This window comes from Schistocerca gregaria, chromosome 3 (genome assembly GCF_023897955.1).
Source record: "Schistocerca gregaria isolate iqSchGreg1 chromosome 3, iqSchGreg1.2, whole genome shotgun sequence".
Lineage (NCBI taxonomy): Eukaryota > Metazoa > Arthropoda > Insecta > Orthoptera > Acrididae > Schistocerca > Schistocerca gregaria.
In genome coordinates this window covers 525449345-525464809 of record NC_064922.1, presented here as the reverse complement: position 1 = coordinate 525464809, position 15465 = coordinate 525449345, and the positions used below count along the sequence as shown (strand labels likewise).

Here is a 15465-nt window from a genome sequence, read left to right as displayed (position 1 = left end):
TAATCCTAATGTATTTCAGATATAATCTTTTCGACTAAGTCTCCATCCAGTTTGGCTCAAATTTCACCCATGGCATGCCTTACCTAGCATAATGTCAGAGAATGTGGACCTACATGCAGGACAGTGAATTTTTTGTTGCTGAAGACATCTGACATTCCTGTATGGTCCAAGATGGATAGCTCGGACAGGACCTGTACCTTGGCTTCCAAGGCCATCTGACCTCAATTCTCCAGAATTTTTTTCCTCTTGAATTATCTCAAACGCCAAGTATCGATATTACTGAAGGAATGGAGTGAAACCAACTCTCATCTCAAGCTGTATGAGCAGAACCTAGATGTTTAAAAGAATTTGTAATTTGCAGCAGAGAAAAATGCAATATTGTCTCCAGACGTGAGGACAACACAGAGAGCATTTCCTTTAAAAGGTACTAGTATACCGTAAATGTTAGCATGTAACGTACTGAAAGAAATTTAGATTTATTTATTACACTTTTTTTAAGCAATAAATATATAATCGATGATGTCTTTGGTATACATACTCATTTTCATATGCAATCACATAAATGGCATGCGTGGTGTAAAAGGTATTTTGGATCATTATTATCTATTAGATCATTATTATCTAGCAAGGTATAAAATTCTGCATCTTACTGCACATGATATATTCACATATATAAGTTTAATCTAATTGAAGCTGTAATAGCACTTATGACACATTTTGATCAATTATATTGCATAAAATAATTTTTTCTGATGTATTTCAATGTGGAGCTTTTAAACATACTCCGCAATTCATACGTGTACTGGCAACATGTTAAATAGTTTTATGCCCCATGTACCTGTAACTGAGATTTCTTAAGTATAACAACTGATACATCACTCTGTTGTTTCAGATGTCTGTTATGTTAATTACTTCCTGACTGTATTGGTTTTCTTTTGACAGTTAGATATAAAAATGGATGCAGCCATTGGTATTTGTATTATTTTATTAAAATACAAGACTGTAGATGCATCTGTCTTCTTTTGCAAAGTCAGAACTCCAGAGGAATTCTCCATGACAAAATGGTATACCAAGTGGATGTGGAAAAGGGCAAAGTATGCACTAACAATAACTTAACACTAACATGAGATCTTAGTTTACTTTTAAAAAAATGTCACACATGCTAACTTAGAACTTATATAATCAGCATGACTCTTCAATGCTTTTGAGGCAAAATGGATGCCAAGTAATTTGGCTGCAACACAGCCATTGCCATCATCTTTAATACATAACCTGAAGAGGATATTTACAGTTTTTTCATGGTTAGTATGCAACAATACAAGGATTTGTAACCACTTGCTGGCTGCTCTGTGACGACCCCTACTTTTCTGCTTTAACATTCCTAAGACTTTGCCAGCTGTAAGAATAGTGGTATCATCTGCAAAGAGTGTGGATTTACTCAATATGGTGCTGAGCAAGTCATTTACACGTACTATCAAGAGTAGAGGTCCAAACACAGAACCTTGTGGCACACCCTTCTAAGACATTTGATGTCACATTGTTGAACAGCACAATGTGGGTTCTGTCACTCAGGTAGTATCTGATCAGAGATAGCTCTGCGTCTCTACAACCATAGCAGTAGAGTTTTTCTAGCAGTATTCAGTGGCTGACAGAGTTAAATGCATTGCTGTCTTTAATTTCTTATTGAGGTAAGTACTGGGTGAACTTTTGAGTCCAGTTAGATGGGGACCTTATCTAAAAGTTTACAGTCCAAATAAATGTAGACTAACTAGCACAATATTTCATACTGAAGTGAGTGGTGGTTCCTTAAAACACGTTTGCAATTATGTCGCATACGAACCTGGTCCCATGTTTACTGAAACGCTTTTGTTTCTGTTATTATTGTATACATTCACATGTGTCAGTTTTCGCTACTTTTGTGATTACATTGTTGTTGTTGTGGTCTTCAGTCCTGAGATTGGTTTGATGCAGCTCTCCATGCTACTCTATCCTGTGCAAGCTTCTTCATCTCCCAGTACCTACTGCAGCCTACATCCTTCTGAATCTGCTTAGATTATTCATCTCTTGGTCTCCCTCTACGATTTTTACCCTATACGCTGCCCTCCAGTACTAAATTGGTGATCCCTTGATGCCTCAGAACATGTCCTACCAACTGATCCCTTCTTCTAGTCAAGTTGTGCCACAAGCTTCTCTTCTCCCCAATTCTATTCAATACCTCCTCATTAGTTTTGTGTTCTACCCATCTAATCTTCAGCATTCTTCTGTAGCACCACATTTCAAAAGCTTCTATTCTCTTCTTGTCCAAACTATTTATCGTCCATGATTCACTTCCATACATGGCTACACTCCATACAAATACTTTCAGGAACGACTTCCTGACACTTAAATCTATACTCGATGTTAACAAATTTTTCTTCTTCAAAAACGCTTTCATTGCCATTGCCAGTCTACATTTTATATCCTCTCTACTTCAACCGTCATCAGTTATTTTGCTCCCTAAATAGCAAAACTCCTTTACTACTTTAAGTGTCTCATTTCCTAATCTAATTCCCTCAGCATCACCTGACTTAATTAGACTAGATTCCATTATCCTAGTTTCGCTTTTCTTGATGTTCATCTTATACCCTCCTTTCAAGACACTGTCCATTCCGTTCAACTGCTCTTCCAAGTCCTTTGCTGTCTCTGACAGAATTACATTGTCATCGGCGAACCTCAAAGTTTTTATTCCTTCTCCATGGATTTTAATTCCTACTCCACACTTTTCTTTTGTTTCCTTTATTGCTTGCTCAATATACAGATTGAATAACATTGGGGATAGGCTACAACCCTGTCTCACTCCCTTCCCAACCACTGCTTCCCTTTCATATCCCTCGACTCTTATAACTGCCATCTGGTTTCTGTACAAATTGTAAATAGCCTTTCACTCCCTGTATTTTACCCCTTCCACCTTCAGAATTTGAAAGAGAGTATTCCAATCAACATTGTCAAAAGCTTTCTCTAAGTCTACAAATGCTAGAAACGTAGGTTTCCCTTTCCTTAATCTTTCTTCTAAGATAAGTCATAGGGTCAGTACTGCCTCACATGTTCCAACATTTCTACGGAATCCAAACTGATCTTCCCCGAGGTCGGCTTCTATCAGTTTTTCCATTCATCTGTGAAGAATTCGCATTAGTGTTTTGCAGCTGTGACTTATTAAACTGATGGTTCTGTAATTTTCACATCTGTCAACACCTGCTTCCTTTGGGATTGGAATTATTATATTCTTCTTGAAGTCTGAGGGTATTTCGCCTGTCTCATATGCCTTGCTCACCATATGGTAGAGTTTTGTCAGGACTGGCTCTCCCAAGGCTGTCAGTAGTTCTAATGGAATGTTGTCTACTTCTGGGGCCTTGTTTCGACTCAGGTATTTCAGTACTCTGTCAAACTCTTTACGCAGTATTGTATCTCCCATTTCATCTACATCTACATCCTCTTCCAATTCCATAATATTGTCCTCAAGTACATCGCCCTTGTATAGACCCTCTATATACGCCTTCCACCTTTCTGATTTCCATTCTTTGGTTAGAACTGGGTTTCCACCTGAGCTCTTGATATTCATTCAAGTCGTTCTCTTTTCTCCAAAGGTCTCTTTAATTTTCCTGTGGGCAGTATCTATCTTACCCCTAGCGAGATAAGCCTCTACATCCTTACATTTGTCCTCTAGCCATGCCTGCTTAGCCATTTTGCACTTCCTGTCGATCTCATTTTTGTGGCGTTTGTATTCCTTTTTGCCTGCTTCATTTACTGCATTTTTATATTTTCTCCTTTCATCAGTTAAATTCAATATATCTTCTGTTACCTAGGGATTTCTACTAGCCCTCCCCCGTCTTATTACCTACTTGTTCCTCTGCTGCCTTCACTACTTCATCCCTCAAAGCTACCCATTCTTCTTCTACTGTATTTCTTTCCCCCATTCCTGTCATCTGTTCCCTTATGCTCTCCCTGAAACGCTGTACAACCTCTGGTTTAGTCAGTTTATCCAGGTGCCATCTCGTTGAATTCCCACCTTTTTGCAGTTTCTTCAGTTTTAATCTACAGTTCATAATTACTGTACGGAAACCTGAATGTGTTGTTATGACATTCCAGTCAATAATGGAGTACTAACCACCCAAACGGCGCTCAAGCATGCCATAACTCGTCTTCAGAACGTACACTTTAAAGATCTCTAGTCAATAATTGAAATACTCGTTTGAAATACTTCGTATAGACTGACTAACAGCACTACAAATAGTACGATACATATGCATGAATTAATTAAACAAGAAACTACAGATTTTTATATTCACTGAAACGTTTGTACTTTTGCTTACAATAGAATGATTTTTTTCCTGATTAAGTGACATATATGAAATGTTTAATACACTCGAGTCATAAGAGTGTACAGCTCCAAACATACTATAGTGAAAAGCTTAGCTTAAGAAAAAGATATGGACTACGATTAAATGTGACGATTATATCAATAGTTTTCCAGTAGATGCATGAAAAATGTAAGTAAAATGTCAAAGACTGACACCTGGTCGTGGAACTCTGTTAATTATTGCTCGTCATGTTAGACCGCTATTATTCTACCAGGTGTTCTTGGACAGATAAACAGGTGGTCCCTCTTAGCTGATACGACAGTATTATCTTATCTGGCGGAAGAACTTAGTTTTCGGCTACAGAACTGCTGTCAGACGGACACCAAACGCTCAAGATAGGGCCAAATTTCTCGTTAGAATGATTCTTCTCATAAGTTTGTCGATATTTATTATTTTTGTTGTACTTTACTGCCTGAAAGAAGATCCGAAACCAATATTTGGAGTTTATCAACAGAAAGGAAAATGGTACCCCATCAAGTTTGCAATTTTTTACATCATTTATCAGCTACGCAAGGTAAGCAGAAATAACTGAAAATTAAAGTCAATTTCTAAATACTCCGGGAACTTACGTTTCAAACAATTCTATAACCAGATATTTTTATTACGAAATTTTCATTTTTTTTATGACAAATGTCCCTAAATTCTGGAGTCTGTCGGCAGCATACATATCCTCTGGCAGCTAAATACATGGACTGGATAAAAAATAGTGGCAACTCAGCCGTAACATGAAGGATGTGCGTCAAATGGTATTCGCATTGAATGCAGCTCAGTTGAAGTAGTGCAGTGATGGGTGACGACTGTGTTTGAGTCAGCAGCAGTATGCAGTGTGTGAAAGTGTAGGAAGCCAATTCAAGTAACCTAACAGTATGTCACTGCAGCATATTACTGCAATTTCTTGCGACATCACCTTTGTCCTGCACTGAAAACAAAGCGGCGGCACCTTCTGGCACTGCATCCCATTATCCTTCATGTCAATACACGATGTCACAGCCGGCCGATGTGGCGGAACGGTTCTAGGCGCTTCAGTCTGGAACCGCGCGACCGCTACTGTCGAAGGTTCGAATACTGCCTCGGACATGAATGTGTGTGATGTCCTTAGGTTAGTTAGGTTTAAGTAGTTCTAAGTTCTAGGGGACTGATGGCCTCAGATGTTAAGTCCCATAGTGCTCAGAGACATTTGAACGATGCCACACGGCGAATCCCTTGCAGTAGCTTCTGTGTACGTGGGGGTGGGGGATATGGGAACGTACACCGCATTCACCCGATATGAGTTCGTGCGATTACGACCTGTTCGCCAAAATGAAAGAACCTCTTCCTGCTACAGCGCAAGAGAAGACACGATCTGGTCTAGCGGTTGCAGGCGCTCAGTCTGGAACCGCGCGACTGCTACCGTCGCAGGTTCGAATCCTGCCTCGGGCATGGATGTGTGTGGTGTCCTTAGGTTAGTTAGGTTTAAGTAGTTCTAAGTTCTAGGGGACTGATGACCACAGATGTTAAGTCCCATAGTGCTCAGATCCATTTGAACCATTTGAAGACACGATCCGTGCCATAGAGCGGTCCTTGAGAGACATCGATAGAGATGGACGAGCTGACGGCGTACGACGCCTTGAATTTGTATGGGGAAAGGTGATCGAGATGCGGGGCGATTATATTTAGGGCATGTAACATGGTGAACGCCTCTCAGTAACGTCCAGTATGATGTAGTACAGCGTTGCCACTACTTTTTATCCAACCCTTGTGTCAACAATAATAATTTTTAAGTAATAAAGCCTTAAAATACTTTCAAAAGCAAAGATTCTTAGTTACCGTCTTTCAACTGACAATTTTTTTTTACTTCACCATAAATAGCAAACCACTGCGAAGTGCGTGCCAGAGAGTACCATAGCACGGTAAAATGATACCATATATTAGATTTTATTCTCGTTCCAAACGCTTATGTACAGTGGGAATAATGGCTGCTTCGTTTCCTCTGTACGTGCTGTAATTAGTCGAAGCTTGTCTTCACAGTCTCTATTACAGGAGGAATAGATAGTGGATGAAGGATATCTCTAGATTCTCCGTTTAATACTGGTTCTTGAAACTCTTAAGTAGCCGGTTGTGTGCCAGAACATTAATAAATAACAAGGGTCTCAACAGCTTCCCACGGCTAGAGGTTACTTCTACTTCAGTCGATAACTTTTTATTCAAGGTATCATGCTGTGCCCTCTCTACCGACAAATTCTCGGTCCAGTCACAAATTTTGTTCGATTTCCCATATAACCATTATTGCGCTAATAATCGGTGCTGTACCGACTCAAAAATGCTTTCCGAAAGTCAATAAATACTGCATTCACGCGATTGCCTTGATTTATGGCTTTCGGGATGGCATGTGAGGAAAGCGTAAATTGGTTCCCGGCTTCCCGCATGATCGATGTTTGCGGAATCCACGCTGGTTGACTTGGAGGAGGTCATTCTGTTCGAAATACAGCATTATGTTTGACTCCAAAATATGTTCTAGGATTCTACAATAGATGGATATAAAATAGAAGGGACGGTAGTTTTGTGGCTCACTTCTGTTACCCTTATTGTCGATTTTGGTGTGACTTGTACATTTTTACAGTCTACATCTACACAAATTCTGGTTAGCTACCGTTTGATGCATGGCAGACGGTACCACTCACTAATAGCCATTTCCTTTTCTGTTCCACTAGCAAATAGAGCGAAGGAAAAACAACAATCTGTATGCTTCCATACGAGCTCTGATTTCTTGTATCTTATCTTTGTTGCCTGTACGCGAAATGTATGTTGGTGGCAGTAGAATATTTTGCAATGAGTTTCAAACACCTGTTCTCTAAATTTTCTCAATATTGTTTCTTGAAAAGAATGTCGCTTTCTCTTCCGGGATTTCCATTTGAGTTTCCTATACATCTACGAAACACTTGAATGTTGTTCGAACCTGCTGGTTTGCTTTTGAATTGCTTTGGCGTCTTTCTTTAATGCAAGATGGTACCGATCCCATATACTCAAGCAGTACTCAAGAATAGCTCGCACTAGCGCCCTACATGCTGTCTTCGTTACACATGAGCCACACTTTCCCAAAATTCTCCCAATAAGTCGAAGTCGAGCGTTCTCTTTCCCTACAACAATCCTCAAATGCTCATTCCATTTCATATCGTTTTGGAACCAGATATTTAAATGCTTTGACTGTGTCAAGCAGGACACTACTAATGCTGTAGCCGAACATTACAGGTTTATACTTCCTGGCAGATTAAAACTGTGTGCCCGACCGAGACTCGAACTCGGGACCTTTGCCTTTCGCGGGCAAGTGCTCTACCATCTGAGCTACCGAAGCACGACTCACGCCCGGTCCTCACAGCTGTACTTCTGTCAGTATCTCGTCTCCTACCTTCCAAACTTTACAGAAGCTCTCCTATTCAGTCGCATTAACTTTAGTTTTTCTACATTTAGATGTAGCTGCCATTCATCGCACTAACTAGAACTTTTGTCTAAGTCGCATTGTATCTTCCTATTGTCACTCAACGATGACGCCTTACCGTACATCACAGCATCATCAGCAAAACACAGGTGGCTGCCCACCCTGTCCGCCAGATCATTTATGTATACAGAAAATAAAAGAAGTCTTATCACACTTCCCTGAGGCACTCCTGACGGTACCCTTGTCGCCAATGAACACCTGGCGTCGAGGACAACGTAGTGGATTCTATTACTAAAGAAGTCTTCGAGTCTCTCACATGTCCGGGAACCCAGTCCATATGCTCGAACCTTTGTTAACAGTCTGCAGTGGGGTATCTTGTCAAGCGCTTTTCGGAAATCTAGAAATATGGAATCTGCCTGTTGCCCTTCATCCATAGTTCGCAGTGTTCATGTGAGAAAAGGGAAAGGTGAGTTTCACACAAGCAATTCTCTCCAAGACTGTGCTGATACGTGGACATAAGCTATTCAGTCCCTAGCAAATTTATTATATTCGAAATCAGAATATACGCCAGAATTCTGCAGAAAACCGATATTAACGATATTGGTCTGTGATTTCGCCAATCAGTTCTTTTACCTTTCTTATATACAGGAGCCAAATGTGCATTTTTGCAATTGTATGGGACTTTGCACTGGACGAGAGATTCGCGATAAACGCAAGCTAAGTAAAGAACCAGTGCCGTAGATTACTGTTTGTAAAACCGAACTCGGATTCCATCCGGACCTGGAGACTTTCTTTTCAACTTTTTCAGTTATTTCTCTACACCAGGGATGCTTATTACTATTCTATCCATATGGTATTCTGGGGGATGATCAAGCGACGATATGTTTGCAATATTTTCCTGTGTGAACTATTTCTTAAATGCGGAATTTAAAAATTCGAGTTTCGTTTCACTATCTTCAATTGCCACACCAGACTTGTTGACAAGTAGGTGGATGGAAGCCTTAGCAACTTTACATAGGAGCAGAATTTTATAAGGTTCTCGGCCAGATCTATTGAATGTTCACACTTAGATTTCTTGACAGACACACTAATATCTACTAACCTTTGCTTATCATAATTTGCGCACTGTCTTTTGAACCGAGAGTGCAGCAGTCATTGCTTCCTCAGAATTTTTGTGAATTTCGTTCCTAAACCACGGCGTGTCTTTTCCGTTCTTAATCTACTTATTGTGAAAAAGCTTGCCCAGAGAAAGATTTACACTTTGTCCATAATTCCTTTATGTTCATCAAATTGGAACTAAATGACTGCAATTCATTGTCTAAGTGACATGCTAAAAGCTGCTTACCTGTTCTTTGTAACAGCACCACTCTCCTGGCCTTCCTAAAATATTTTTTAGTTTTTGTAGCTACAATCGTTATGATGACATCATGGTCACTAATTGCTATCTCTATATTGACACCATCGATAAAGTCTAGCCTGTTTGTAGCTACACTGAGTGCGGGCTGCCGAACTAGCAGCTCAAGACGGTTTTCAGAAAACATGTTCAAAATTGTTTCGCAAGACTGTCTGTCTGTACCGGTGCAATGAAACCGTAGACGCCCCAATCTATACTCGGTAGGATAAAGTCGACGCAGGAACGACGATGTATGGAAGTCTGGATCTGGCCGTGAATAGTACACGGATAGCCAAAGCTGTTTACGCGACAGCCACCCAGCTGCCATTTTATGCTGCCTCGTTAGATAGGAAGGGGATATTTTCCGCGCTGCGTCAAGATGCATTGTGCTGAGATCCCATATCTCACAACCTGTACTCGCACATATATTATGTAATTCCCATATAGGAGAGGACATTGTAATTGAAATTCGCTGCCAGGTATCGGTGGATACATACGGTTTTGCAGTGCCAGTGTTGTTAAAACGAACACCGTAATTTTCCTTCAGACACGCATGCATGTCCGAAGGAACTGACACTGCGGCGTCTACTGCCGTTATGAAATGCATAAATAGGTTGGTTAGGTTTTTTGCAGATGATGATGTCGTGTATCGACTAGTAAATTCATCAAAAGATTCTAAAAAAAAAAAAAAATGCAATAAACGGACCGAGTTGGAGCAGGTGAGGCACCTCAGGACATTTTAATTTCCACTGTCAATATTTTTACAAAAAAATTCATAAAACTTTGTCAGCATGACCAGAAAGGATTCAGAATTCACACTCATAACAGTGAAAGTTCGAAAACATAACGAAATAATTTTTTTTTTACATGTGAAATCTCATCTTTTTTTCACTTACTAATGGCAGTATTTGTTGCTATATGTACACTTTTCTTCATAAGTAAGAGAGATCCTTCTATGAATTGTGCACAGCATACAAACCATACTTAAAGGTGTATGAAACTCTAGAATTTTCGAAATCTATTAAAAACTGTGGTAAAAATTGAGGTAATTAACTATAAAATTTGTGTTTTTCCTAAACATGAAGTTTAAAATATAACAGTTCATTCGTTTTTTCATAAATTCAATAAATTCTACAGTTTCTTACACCTGTGATTGTGGTATGTATGATGTGCAAAATTCATCGAAGAATCTCTCTAACTTATGCAGCTATTAGTAAGTGAAAAAAATGATGAAATTTCACACGTAAAAAAATTATTTTGTTATGTTTTCGAACTTCCACTTCAATGAATGTGAATCCTGAACCCTTCCTGGTTATGCTGATAAAGTTTTATGAATTTATTTGTAAAAGTATAGACACTGGAAATTAAATGACCTGTGATGCCTCTCCTGCTCCAAGTCGGCCCGTTTGACGTCCTACTCCCCTTAAACGATAAAACAGTCAACTGTAAAGGCCATAAAATCAACCAGATGCTTGGGAATTACAAATAAGAACAGCTTAAATTGGAAGCAACAGCCACGCGAGATTAGCCGAGCGCTCATTGCCGTCACGGTAGCTCAGCTTGTTCGGTCAAAGTGCTGGTTGGCCTCTGTAATAAAAAAAAACTGAGTGGAACGATCAACAAAACGAACTTTAACGGATGTGCGGCTGGTCCCGCCGGAGGTTCGAGTCCTCCCTCGGGTATGGGTGTGTGTGTTTGTCCTTAGGATAATTTAGGTTAAGTAGTGTGTAAGCTTAGGGACTGATGACCTTAGCAGTTAAGTCCCATAAGATATCACAAACATTTGAACATTTTTGGAAGGAACACGCTGAAAATGTTGGAGGGGAGGCTAACCAAAGACAGCGTTTTATTGGTAGGACACTTAGAAAGTGTAACAGATCTACTAAAGAGACTGCCTACACTACGCTTGTCTGTCCTCTTTTAGAGTACTGATGCACGGTGGGGGATCCTTACCAGACAGGACTGACGTAGTACCACAGTCTAACATAACAATCGCGACACTTCGCCTCTATTTTGTTGTCTACAGCGCTAGCAGCGCCCCAAGCGGCTGGTAGGTTGGACTGTGAGTTCGGCGCGATCGTGAAAGCGAATAGTGATTGTTTATTCTGATTTATACAATGGTTTTTACCATTGGGAGCGTTTGCAGCGCAATAAATTGCAGCAACAACAGGAAGAAGACATCACAGCTGTCTATTTTTAGGTTTCCTAAGGATCCTGGGAGGTATATACCACCATGTTACTGAACTGTATCATCAGGATTCACTTGCAAACTATATGTTTGTAAATGATAAATGTTTCGTTTTAGGAGCAGAAAATGGCTAGTTAATAGTAAACGAGAAGACCTTATGAAGAAAGACCCAGTTTACCTGTATAATAATATTAGGTTTTGTGCGCTACATTTCGAACAAAACTAGTTCATGAACGCAGACAATAACAAACTCGTTTGGAATGCAGTACCCACACTGTTTGACATTCCAAATAAGAAGAAACTGCCACAAAGATTCGACAGTCAATCTAAAGCTGTAAAACACTTCAATGACACAGAAGCAACCAGTTCGACTCACCATGTATCAATGCCAGATTCGTGTGAATCATCAACACAGACCTGCTTTGGCGAAGAAGTGGTTAAATCAAGTGCAGCTGTTCGTGTCTTACAAAAGCGTGTGATGTGTCAGAATGTCCAGAAGCGAAACTATTACGGGACAAGCAAATTGCCTACAGACAGATTGTTTGAAAATTATTCAAATATTTGGTTTTTCGTGAAATGTAATGTAATCAGCTCATTATAATGTTTTCAGCATATGTCTCCCACTATTTGGCAGTAGCTTGTCCCACTTAGAATAATATAAAATTTTTAAGGTCGTACTTTTGGCAACAGGCGGCAATGACATCACAGTAAGCCTACAGAACGATAAACGAGCTGTCAATTGCTTTTGAATGTAAAGGTACATGTCTGTGCTTCTTACATGTGAATCTGTGTGTTTATATTCTTTTGAGATCAACGTGGTAAGTTGCAATTGTGTTCAATGTCACCCAAGTGTTTCTTCACGAATGTGTTGTAGCTTGCCACTCTATTCATGGTACTTGCGCATATTTTACAATCATTTTTAGAAACTTATATGCCTTCTGATACTACACAAATTCTTGGAGGCGAGAAAATAACTCGAATAATTCGGAAATTACGTAGGAAATGGTTGCAAAAAACATGCTTACGACGCGTCTGACGTTCACTTTACCTGCCGCTTGGAGTGGTAGTGTCGCTCCATCTGTCAAACGGCAACAACTTTTACAGCAGTGTCGCGACTGTTAAGTTAGACTGTGCGTAGTACATCGAGGAAGTTCAAAGAAGGATGGCACGTTTTATACCATAGAGAAGTAGGGGAAAGAGTGTCACTGAAACGATACAGGATTTGGGCTGGACATCATTAAAACAAAGGCGCTTTTCGTTGCGGCGGGACCTTCTCTCGAAACTTCAATCACCAACTTTCTCCTCCGAATGCGAAAATATTTTGTTGACGCCGACCTACAAAGGGAGAAACGATCGTCATAATAAAATAAGGGATATCAGAACTCGCACGGAAAGGTATAGTTGTTCATTTTTTCCGCTGTACCAGATTGGAATAATAGATAATATTGTGAAGCTGGTTCGATGAACCCTCTGCCAGGCACTTAAATGTGGATCTGCGGAGTAACCACGTAGATGTAGAAATATATTCACAGTTGCAAATACAAACAATCGTCAGCTGTGTAAGGTAATGACGACAACGAAAATTTGTGCCGGAGAGGGACTCGAACCCGGATGTCCTACTGTAGGGTGCGCACAGAAAGACAGCGGGCTACCTGCTCAGGGGGTCACACCGCGAGGCAGCTTGATCCAGCGCGGAAAATAACCCCTTGTCATGAGGCAGCCTACAATGACAGCTGGGTGGCGGCGTTGACCGGCGCGGCACCGTGGCGGCCGGTGTGAACCCGAGTGAAGGAGACTTCCTTTGCCTGCTTTCGGCGCGCCGGTTGGCGATGTGTTACAATGAGAGAGTCGAAGCGCACGGCCTGCGACCTTTCTCAAACGATTTTACAGGAACTGATCGGTAAAAAAATGGTTTTCACGTTACTTGTAACTTCATATGTCACCTTCATGGTGAAGTGCCAAAATTTCGATAATGGTCTTTCTTATTGTGATATTCTCATTGACGTAAGACGCTCTGAGAAAATTTGCAGTGAAAAACATGGGTCGCTATGACTTTTGCGTTTTATGAATGAAATTTAACCAAGATATTGAATTTTTCTTTAAACTTGGAAGGACGCCTCTATCTGTCTCAAGTCTCGAGGAAATGGAATTTATTTAGCATGTACATTTCGACTGCATGCACGCGAGAATGAAGATTCATAACATACCTCATAAACTGATCGAGATATGGATACGAGATTTTGGCAAGTGATACCACGAAAAGAGGAGAGTGTTTTGCTGTATGGTTAATATAAGGAACTTCCTTATCTATGGCGGTGTAGCAGAAGCTACAGTTTTTGTTTTATTTTTCTATCCAGTACTGTAATTTATTGAGAGTCTTCGATCGCTATTGAAAAGAGAATTTGCTAGTATGAAAATAAACGAGAAATGTCTTACATTACAGCAAACAAGCACAATGAGGTTTTCTGTTAGGTACTGACCAGCCTGGTCGCCCATTGCTTATTTAAAAAAGACACTTTGTTTTAAGACTGTCGCTGTAGCTACTGAAAGATGAGTTCGTGCAATTTATACTGTGTTTTGGCAGAAGGGCAAAAGTAAACCTGTCAACAAGAAAAATGTAGCCGTTCTCCATAATTTCTTCGAATGAGAAATCGTTAACGATTCCGACAAAAATAAATCGCCAATTCTGTTGCAACTTATGGCGTAATCCTGTAACCCACCGTATTTTTAATGGTGAACGACTGGAATGGAAACTTACCACATGATTTTTTTCCTTGTTTTTCTTCTTAGAAGTATGAAAATAATTCGTAGAAAATAGTGTACCATATTTCTGTTCCTATTTCCATTCATACTGAAGTGGTGAATTTATCCAGGTTAAAATAGATTATAAATATGTATAATCCATCTTCAACACATTAAAAGATAATTATGGTGGAGAAGTTCACCACTTCACTGCAGCGGAATTAGATAAGAAAGTTCCTATGTTAACCATAAAGCAAACTACTCTCCTGTTTTTGTGGTATCACTTGCCAAAATCTCGTTAGGGGATATGAGGTATGTTATGAATGTTTCATTCTCGAGTGCATGCAGTCGAGTTTACATGCTAAATTAAGTCAATTTTCTCGCGACTGGAGATGGACAGAGACGTCCTCCCAAGTCTAAGGAAAAATTCAATATCTTAGATAAATTTCATTCGCAGAAACATATGGTGTTATATGCACCAAAACCAAAATCATAGCGACCCATATTTCTCATTGCAAAGTTTTTCGAATTTCGCGCAATGACTTAAATAGAATATCACAATAAGAATGACCATCAGCGGAATGATGGGCACCTCACTATGAAGTGGCATTAAAAGCTTAATGTAACGTAAAATTCAATTTTTCTTATGGATAGTTCCTGTAAAATCGCGTGAGAATCACTACAGAACTAACAGAGCGCGATTGACGTTATGTCCGTGCTGGCACAGCTGCACTTTGACTAGCAGGTTAACCAGCGTTCTTTTGCTTACAGTTCCGTGCCGTTCCTCCGTCAGCACGGTTCACAATTGCTGGACGCTCGTTGGCGCATGTGGACGAGCTGAAATATGTCTCTCCATTGCATCTCTCTCGTGACCGACGAGATTTAAGTCAGGAGAATTGCCAGGGCTATTCATTCTCCGAATATCCTCTCTTTTCTAGAGCTCCTCCATCTGTGCTGTTCGATGCAGTCACACATTGTTACCCAAGAAAATCAAGTCAAGCGTAATACTGATTTGTGACTGCATCGGCAATGTACTTTGTTGCTAGGTGTGTCTCAGATCGCCATCTGTCCTACTTTGCACAGTGGGCAAGCCTCTGACCTCTTCTTTCTGTGATGAGGCATCTTGTCGCCTACTCGCAAAAATATTAGGGCAGGTCGTGAGTGGGTCATGCTTGGATAGCTCAGTCAGTAGGACATCCGCCTGCGAAAGGCGAAGGTTGCAGGTTCGGCTCCCAGTCCGGCACACAGTTTTATTCTGCCATGAAGTTTCAAATCAGCCCACACCCCGCTGCACATGGGATATTAATTCCGGATACGCAGTGTTCCCATT

General features: G+C 40.3%; 1 protein-coding gene across 1 annotated transcript in view; it reads left to right on the top strand.

Moving 5' to 3' along the window:
* The first annotated feature begins 4693 nt into the window (after window positions 1-4693).
* The window catches only part of LOC126354009 (uncharacterized), a 217263-nt gene continuing 206491 nt past the window's right edge, over window positions 4694-15465 (top strand). Inside the window, exon 1 of the mRNA XM_050003323.1 lies at window positions 4694-4911. Coding sequence (XP_049859280.1) covers window positions 4756-4911 — 156 coding nt within the window. The 5' untranslated portion in view covers window positions 4694-4755. The remainder of the gene's footprint in view (window positions 4912-15465) is intronic.